Here is a 9,474-nt window from a genome sequence, read left to right on the forward strand (position 1 = left end):
GGGGGCTCGCCGGGGTTCGCGGCCTCTGGTGGTCAGCGCTCCCTCGCTGGGCGCGGCCGCTGGTGGCCGGTCCGTCCCCGCCGGTTGTGCTCGCGGTCGCCGATGGGCGGTCTGTTGGCGGTGGCCGAGGCCGTTGGCTGTCGCGGCGCCACTCCGGCCGTGGCCGTGGCCGTGGTCGTGCCGTGCTCGGCCGCGCACCGCCGTTGCCATGGCCCTCGCGCTGGGGCGTTCCGCAGCGCTCGTTTGCCCTCTACCCCGCCTGGTGGGGCCGAGGGGTGGTGCGCCGCCGCATTGGCTTCTGGTGGTCTTCCATGCGAGGGGGCACCCCGGCGTTCTGCCCTTATCTGGGGTCTGGTCGGGGTGCTCTGCTCCGGCGTTCCAGCAGTTTCTTCAGCTCTGGGAGGGAGTGGGAGGTTGGCGAAAGCCTAGGGTCTGCTTGCAGATCGATGACGGCGACACCCTTGGTCACCGTTTTCCTTGTTGAAGGCGTCATCTTTTCCCACTTCCCTCCTCTCAGAGATGCTTTCTGGGCGAAAGCCTTTTTTTTATTCTATCTGGGCGAAAGCCTTGACTACTTCGGTCGGACGACGACAGCGCACGTAGCGTCGCTTCCTCCTTTAAGGCGTCGTCTTGAAAACTCTGCTTGTTGCTGATGAAATTGTTGCCGTTCTCCTGGTGGTGGTGGTCGGCTCTCCTCAGGGAGTCCATGTTTCTGTGCCTGCCAGCGCCTCATTTCGTCCACCTCGTTCAGTTGCCTAGGTCGTCTGGCGGATGCTTTGCCGCCCCCTTTGCAGGCGGATGCTTTGCCGCCCCTCTCTGCTGGCGGATGCTTTGCCACCATAGTTGTTGCTCGCTTTGTGCGGATACTTTGCCGCCTTGGTTTGCTGGTCAAGTGGATGCTTTGCCACCTCCGAGTTTGGTGACCTTTGCATTCTTGACGGTGGTGCATCTTTTAGCAGGTTCAGTTGCTTGGCGTGACTAGATTTGCGGGCTTGTATGTTCCTTCCCCTGTTGTTTTTGCTGTTTTTCTTGTTGTGTTGGGTCGTTTGCCACTTGCTTAGTGGTGTTTTGTAACCACCTTAATAGGCTCGTCTATTAAGGTTTGTACCGGTCGTATTGTTTTCCTTTTAATGAAATACGTGCTCAGTCACATTCACGAAAAAAATAAAAAAGCACAACGCACAACGGACTGGCAGTACAAGGCTGTGTTCAAAAGGAACGAATACCATTTACGAGATTGGCATTAATTAACCCACTATTGTTACTGCACCATCGTACAAAAGCGTTGCGTTCCAGCCAGAGCAGAGCTAAGGCACGTACAAGGCGCAACAACATTTTGCAATACAATGCGAAGTCGCCTCATCCCATGGAACCCGAGAAGGGCCCCCCCTTTCCTTCGTGTCGAAGGACGCCGAGGCAGCCTCCCCCATTTCACAACAGACTTCCGCAGCACAGGGATCATCGCAACTGGTTCTCCTTCTCGGTGGCGGCGTTCTTTCTCAGTTGAGACGGCGGCCTCGTGGCGGCCGTGCTCTCCTTGCTGCCGGTGCTCACGGACTCGCCTGGCTTGGCGGCATTGCGGTCCGTGAGGGGAGGAGGGTTGCTCTCAGAGGGCCCGGAGGACATGGCTCGCGGCAGCTTCAGGGGGATGTCCGCTCTGTCCCGCGGGGCAGCCTCGGTAGTCTCTGCCACAGAGGGCGGGAGAGGGGCTGGGACAAGCTGAACAGTCGATTTGCGCCAGTTTTTCCTTGGTTTCTTCTTTGTCTCTGCAGTTTGGTTAACCTGCGAATACAACAGTTGCAAACCAGGTCAATGCATCAATGCCAATTAACTGCTAGCTACAAATCTGCCGATGAATGCAGTGATTCTAAGGCCCTGTTTGTTTCCGATTATAATCAGCTTATCGGTGGAAATAAGCGATAATCCCACCAAACGCCTCGATTATTTTCGCTTCTCTGGTAATCCGCTTCAGAGATTTGAACTACGAGAATCGAGAAGCGAGAAAATCTTCGCTTCTCTCGACCACGCTTAGATTATAATCTAAGCGAAAACAAACAGGGCCTAAGCCAAACTGGGGATCACAGTACTTACCACATTATTACCAATATCAGCCAAAGGCTTTCTTGACTCTGCGTCCTGCGTATCCTTCTCAGAGAAGGCATTCTTGAGAAGCATGATGCCCTGATTGACTATTTCTGGGTTATCTGAACAAGAACCCCTATTAGAACATTTGATGTCCTTACAACCACAGCCTGGACCGCATTGTGCACCTGAGCCTCTGCACTCGCACTTGTTGGTCTTGCACGAGGAGAATTTTGAGCATGAGCAGCCATCTGATGGAACAACATTGGGCAAAATGCACTTTTCATCAGTGGGCTTCTCTGGTTCAGCACTTTCTTGTGCATTTCGATAACCCAGATTAGGATTTATATGGCTGGACACTGTTCGTCGGTGCTTTCTGACTTTCCTGGTCGACTGTACCCAGTCTGCATCAGACTCCTCACTCATATTTTCTAATTCTCCCGAGTGTTCAGAGTCTGATGTGTCCATATCGTCCAACCAATCATTCTTACTATAACCAAAATACTGAGAACGTCGAACACTCTACAAGAAGGGACAGTCAGGCATATTTAACAGGTGCACATTGACTACGAATATCAATAGATGAGATATAGAAGAATTTAAAGGCGGAAAAATACCTTGCGCAAAGCATAAGTCTGACCATCTTCTGAAATGCAACTGTCATTCCTTGAAGAGCTAGCAGATTTCTTTGTATTGTTCAGTGCAGAGAAAAGCTGCCAAATAGTTAGCATGTGAGCGATGAAAACCAAGTTATATCTAAATATCAAAATGGTATTTCATACTTTGGTGTCATCAGATTTGCAAAATACAAGACTGGAAAATCTTTACCTGCATATTTTGGTGGCCTAGATCTTTTACTTGCATATCTAACTGCCTGATCGCGCTATTAAGCACAACCACCTTTTCCTTCAATTCACTAATGATGTGTTCTTTTTCATTACATGCCACCTCTTTATCCTGTACTTGACACCTAAAGATAAAACAAAGAAAATAAGAACCCACAAATCAGGAATGGGCATCCATAAGATCCACCACAAAATGCATCGAAGGAAAGCATAAGTACAGCATACCTAGCAGAAGATGCTAACTGAAAAAGGTAGTTCATAATGTTCTTAGCCTCTGGGAGGGACCTGACATGATACCATCTACCTTTACCATTGAACAAACGCTCCCGCTCCTCTGCTTCTGACAGTTGAGAGGCCATAGACACCATAGCACTAGATGATGAGGATAGCATGTTCTCTAATGCTGAGATCCTAGAACTTCTAGCACTTGGAGACATAGCTTGAGGACAGTCACTATGACAATAAAAATTAGTAAGCAGCATTCCAGAGACTGAAACAGGTATATCAAACTAACATTCACAAAAAAGAGAGATGTAAATCAACCAACCTCATCTTGTGCTTTGATTCCTCCTTTAGTTTGGCTATTTCCTTGGATATCGCCGCTCTCCTATTTTACAAGAAAAAAAGGCGATGTAAAAAAGGAGTAATTGTGCCACAACAATCCTGTGCATAACATAGACAGAACGACATTTGAATTACAGGTCATATATTACACAGCCAGAGATACAAAGGAAAAGGGGTGATTCATCAATTCGGCCATATGAATATATCAAGCATAAAGAACTTTGGAGACAGTTAATAACGCCAAAATTTGTTCAAGAATTTCATCCTATTAGGTCAGTGCAAATCTTAGATACTCTCACATGATTTCCCTTCACAAAGTTATTTGTTGGAACAACTTTCTAGAATTGTAATACTTGGCCGAACAAAATGATGCGATTCAATTTGTATATGCATTGTCCTACTAATTGATCCATAGCTAATTCTGTAGTGGTCTGGGGGTACAAGTTTACAGCAGCAGATTATTTTCAGCGCATGTTTACATTGAATAACTGCAAATCTATCTGTCCCATCATAAAAAATGCTCTGCATATAACTCACCAGAAAACAACAAAACCATTAGTAGATTAGGGTCTACAAACTGCAAACACTTTCAAACAGAGACTTACTCTTGCAGTTGTCGCTCATAATATGAGCGTAATTCATGTGCTCTTACAGTTACTTCAAGTTCATCATCGATGGCTCGCATTACAGCCTAACAACATATAAAAAGAATGTCTTAGACATTGTATAGAAGGAGTGTGAGAACCAGTGTTTGCATTTCCTAACAAAGGTTTCTTGAACCACACCTGCATCCCTGAACCATTTCCACCTCCTGAAAAAATAGGAAACCAAAACAGGTAGTAAAAATATCATCAGTTATGATTCATGAACATATATCAACCTAAGTTTCATGAATATGAAGCCATCAGCTGTAGCTTCCTACCATATGTTTCACGAGATGACTTCTTTGCTTCCAGCAACTCCTTCAATCTTTTTGTTGCAGCTGCAGCTTCCTCAGTTTTCCGCTGTAAGACCTACAGTTTCAAACAGAAAGTTGTTGGTGACAACCATTTTATTTTAAAGCAGAACCGGGGGGGGGGGTAAAAAACTGACCATTTTCTGCCTCTGATTTAAGGCCAAGAGCTTGTGCATCTCATATTCGTTTCTTCTCCCTTCCTTCTTGAGCTAATTAATGCAAATACAGCACTATCACAACTAGTTCTGTGAGAAAGGAGTTTACAAGAAACAAGGGCCCGCAAGAAAAATTACCTGAAGTACTTCCTTTTCACGGGCAGCCTTCCAAGATCTAAATTGCTCAGATTCGTGCTTGATCTTTTGTTGAAGTTGAACCTACATGAATCGAACTAATATATGTAAAAGGAAAAGAAAACTTAATTGCGTTTAGGAAAATAGGGGGGAGAAAACACCTTCTGAGATTTTATGCGCTGAATGTCTTCTTGTAAACGTTTTGCTGCATCATCACTTCTCTGTTTCTGCCTTAGAAGCTGTTGTTGAGTTTCCTGCTTTTTCTTGAGTTCAGAGACCTGCAAATGGTGTGCAGTTAGTATATGAAGAATGGAACAAGCAATTCAGCTGAAGTAGAAACCTGAGATTCAAGAGCGTTCAGCTTCTGAAGATAGTTTTCTTTCAGTTTTTGAGCACTCTCATCCGTAGATGGTATATTGGTTAATGCATGGCGAAGGTTCTCTATTTCTTTCTGTAAACAAGAAGAGTGTTACTGGTGTGTCAGTAAAAAAAAGCATAATGTATGTAAAGTAAGCTAGTAAAACCTGAAGAGCTTTCTTTTCTTGCTCCAACTCATTTAACTTCTTCTCATAATGTTGCTTGAGAACAGAGGTATCGCTCTTGGCGAATTGTTTCATCTCTGCCTTTTGAAACATGAAAAGGAGGTATAAGTGTGACTCAAAATATAATATAATGGGCTAGCAGATTGAGGGTACATAACAACATTTGTACATGTAAAGCAGAACTGAAAAGCGGGTTACCAAACACGATGCTGAGATGGAAGAATAGTACCTCCTTTTGCTGAAGTCGTTTATCCAGTTCCTGTAGCTCTTTATCCAGTTGGTCTTGCATGGATGAATGTTCTCTCTCCTTTTCTTCTTCATCAACATCACCTAAAGATAGCGTAGTTATCAATATAGAGTCTGAAAAGGACGGTGTTCCAGGCTGGAAAATATTCAGCAGTTTTAGGAACAAGTTTGGTGAATAAAAAATGTGATACAGAGGTTCAATTTCTGAAACCAAAACTAGTTAATCATAGGTACTTGATTAGTGTGCTGGTAGCAGTTAAATGTACTAAAAAGGGTCAAGTGGATGAAAAAAGGGAATTTCTTCATGAAATTTAACGATGGCTCACTTGAAACATCAGGTGTTCCTACTTCACATTCAGAACCCAGGTCATGTAGAAGTATGTCCCTTTCCATGGCTAGTTGGTCATGTAAACCATGTCTGCAAGCATTGGAGAAGTTTTGCCGCATCAAGTCACTCTCTAGCTGCTGGATTTTTGATATATAGCTCTTCATAAGGTCCACATCCTTATCAGGGAAAAAAAAAGTTGTAGTAAGATGGTATAACAAGGCGTATATAAATCTTAATAGAGCATAGAAATGTAACTTCACTCACTTGGTCGAGACCAGCATTTTCAATAGCATCCCATGACTTTCCATTCCTTGCAGATTCAATCTTCAGCATTAACTGATCCCTTTCCAACTGTGTCAACGTTTACTTAGTTTATTAATTCGCTATGATAACAGCAGTTTTCATCTAACTGACTAGCTCAAGTGCTATAAACTAATTCACGTGATTATGAGACCAAACATATACTACCATGTTTCAAAGACATAGATTGGACCCAGACGAATGAAAATGTTACATAATAAAACCATGAGTTTTGAACAGAAGAAATGATAGATACCTGAGCAGCACGTGCACGTTCTGCCAACTGCTCACGTTCATGGTTTAGCTCAGAATTTTTTAGCTCAAGCAGAGAGACCTTTTTCTGCAGTAACTGATAGACACAGGAAACAAAATCAGAAGATAAAATCAACTAATTGGACCAGCCAAACAAGAAAAGACAAACCTACCTGAAGTTCTTCTAACGCTGCACTCCCACTGCGGGAGAACAACAGTTCAGCTTGAAGCTGCTCCAGCTGGCTCCTCAGTTTTTGCATCTCAGCTGTAGCTGGGTCATGGTTCACCACAGCTTTGTTTTGGATGTTGCGTGCACGATTCGCATATTTGAGTGTGTTTATCGTTTCTTCTGCATTTATATCAGCAGGACTAATGCAAGCTGCAGGACAAAATTTGCAAAACAAAGTTATTAAGAGCCTCCAAGCTAGGATATGTCTGGGGGGGAAATAGACCTACCAATCATAACAGTTTTGCTGTTTCCACCAAGAGAATCCTGCAGAAATGATTTAAGCCGTTAGACATGTCCCACGTAAATCTAACAAGGCTAGTGATTACTGATTACTAAACAATATCTCATAAAAATTAAAATGATGAGGTGTGCATACTACCAAACTATAGCATGGAAATTGGTGTTGAGACGTTACATTTCCTATAAACATAAAAGTCTTACCTGTAGAAGGCGGGTTAATTTGCTATCCCGATATGGTACAAATGCCCCTTCTTTCCTTTTCTTTTCATCACCTAATGCACTTATAACATTGCCAAGAGATAGAAGGCCTTTATTTATGTGTATTCCTGTGGGCATGAATAGACAACAATCTTAAAACCAATTGCCCCATTATCTGATAACTAAACTGACATGTACAAACGTTTGGAGAGCCTTCATTACCTTCTTTAAGTCTATGTCCATCTGCTCCAGTACGTTTGGCCCTTTCAGAACCAGCAAGGTCAACTAGGTGAAACTTTGATGATAATATATCATAGTCACTGCTGGCTGACTTGTCAGATGTACCAGATGTTCTCTTTTGTTCAACACATATTGTAAAGATGGCATGAGAGCGACTACAGATAAGCAGCACCATTCAAATAAAAGTTATCAGAACCTAAGATGGTGAACAAACAGAATACAAATGTACTCCACACTAATGGTCCTGACAGAAAGAGACTTCATGTATGTGCATCGTACCTTGACTGCCTATTCATATTTGTGCTTGCTGTTGCACGCGACGAGGAACCACGTATCAAATATGATGCCATTTCTTCTTTAGACTTCACCTCAGCCTCTGTCACGCCAGCAAGGGTTATGCCTCCTGTTGCAGTTTCTCGAATTTGAATCGGCACTCTGGCAGGTGCTGATGATTTGGGTACAGAGACTGAATCAAGTCTTACAGCAGCATGATTTGAATCGAGCAAATCAAAGACTTCTTCCTTGAATATCTGAAATCCATAGCAACAAACCACGGAATGTTAAAGCTAACAGCTGCTGGTATGAATAAGAAAGAGGCAAGTGCTACTATCTTACCTCAATAAAAGACACCCTAATTAAAATTTCTGAGCCATCCTTTGATGCGTCAACTTTTCTGAAAATGGTCTCCATAACTTGTGGAATTATCCCTCCACAGTTACCTTCACCACTATAATCAGTACCCATTGTGTATGTCTTGCCTGAACCCGTCTACAATTGTCAAAAACGAGCAACTAAGTAACAAAATAATCATCTAAAAGACAGTCAGCCTACCAAGACAATTAATTTCATCATACAACAGTATTTCACCTGTCCATATGCTAGAACAGTAGCATTGTATCCACTGAATAATGCGTCAATCAGCGGGTTCACACATTGCTCGAATATTAGTGACGATGGAGGGGCCGAGTTGCCATAGACGTGATCAAAGGTGAACACATGCGGCCCAATTTGAACCTGAAATGTCACAGAAACAAATTATCATCTATCTGAGTGACTGAGCCTACAAGCCATTTCAAAAAATGGATATCCTAACAAAAGCGGCACATGCTCAGTTCATATACGTCCAGTGCTGTGATCCAACAGATATAAATGTAGGGAAAACCAATCACTACCGTCGAAATTGTTGAATACTACCCAGTCTCGAAATCAGCAAATACGATGGTCCTGAGAATAAATCCTCCACTACTCATCTCGGCACCCAAGTCCCAGAAGCATCAAATTCTACCCAGCAGATCACATCAGATCAGACACGCCCGCCATCAAACAAATCCGTACCTGCGGTTCGCCGGGGGTGACGGTGACGCAATCCGTGCAGCCGTCCTGCAGCTCCACCGTGATGAGCGGCCTTATGTTCACGGCCACCTTCACGCTGTCCTTCTGCTGGTGCGCGGCCGCCGCCTCCTGGTTCTCCATCGGAACCCTAACCACGAGTGCCCCAAGCTGATCAGACCAGAAACAGGAAAATACCCCAGAATCGCCCCCCCCCCCCCCCCAAAAAAAAACGAAAAAAACCACCTCGAACCGGCGGGTCTGGCCGGATTGGCGACGCTCTGCGACATACAACAACGAGCTGCGCTTGGGTCAGGGATTGGGGATGCGGCGAGCTTGGCTATGGTTGGGGATCGCTCGCCCCCTCCTAGGAGGGAGGGAGGGAGGGAGGGAGAGAGATGGGCGGAATGGCCAACGGATGAGAGCGAGAAGCGCCCGCCCGGAGGATTTCGAAAAATTAAGGCGTCGCCGTCGCGTGATCTGCGGGCTGCGGCGGCTCCCCTTCTTAACGCAGACCGTGTCTATGGACCGATCTCTCAATGGGCGGCGGGCGTGTGGACCAACACGCTGGAGGTGGTGTATGGACTAAGTCTACGTAAGTTCTATGTCAGGTGGCAGGAAACGGGGCCGCACCGAGCCTTAGAAGGCTCGACAAACCTGGTCTATGCGCACGGGGCATCTGCGCCGTCGATTTACGGATTCGAACTCCGATCGACCGTTTCGTGGCTGGCTGGGCCAGCGGTGGTCCAAGGATGTGGTCTATGGGTGCAGGATGAGGAGGTGGCCCCAGATGCAGTGGTAGACAACTCGACCTTTGGATGCGATTGCGAATTC

General features: G+C 45.0%; 1 protein-coding gene across 1 annotated transcript; it reads right to left on the bottom strand.

The window, feature by feature from the left end:
* Positions 1-1,204: 1,204 nt before the first annotated feature.
* Positions 1,205-9,071, bottom strand: LOC120657217 (kinesin-like protein KIN-4C). The gene is made up of 27 exons (XM_039935496.1): positions 8,887-9,071; positions 8,647-8,791; positions 8,179-8,325; positions 7,927-8,079; positions 7,591-7,841; positions 7,294-7,466; positions 7,075-7,199; positions 6,861-6,897; positions 6,578-6,783; positions 6,409-6,501; positions 6,117-6,203; positions 5,851-6,028; positions 5,508-5,608; positions 5,261-5,359; positions 5,077-5,187; positions 4,898-5,014; positions 4,740-4,820; positions 4,584-4,655; positions 4,414-4,504; positions 4,277-4,302; positions 4,097-4,182; positions 3,475-3,534; positions 3,153-3,380; positions 2,911-3,052; positions 2,700-2,795; positions 2,092-2,604; positions 1,205-1,782 (listed from the first exon to the last, which is right to left on the bottom strand). Exons 1-27 carry the CDS (start codon positions 8,928-8,930, stop codon positions 1,459-1,461), a joined length of 3,786 nt encoding a protein of 1,261 aa, XP_039791430.1. The 5' UTR covers positions 8,931-9,071; the 3' UTR covers positions 1,205-1,458.
* Positions 9,072-9,474: the final 403 nt, after the last annotated feature.

The sequence above is a fragment of the Panicum virgatum genome, chromosome 1N (assembly GCF_016808335.1).
Source record: "Panicum virgatum strain AP13 chromosome 1N, P.virgatum_v5, whole genome shotgun sequence".
Taxonomy (NCBI): Eukaryota; Viridiplantae; Streptophyta; class Magnoliopsida; order Poales; family Poaceae; genus Panicum; species Panicum virgatum.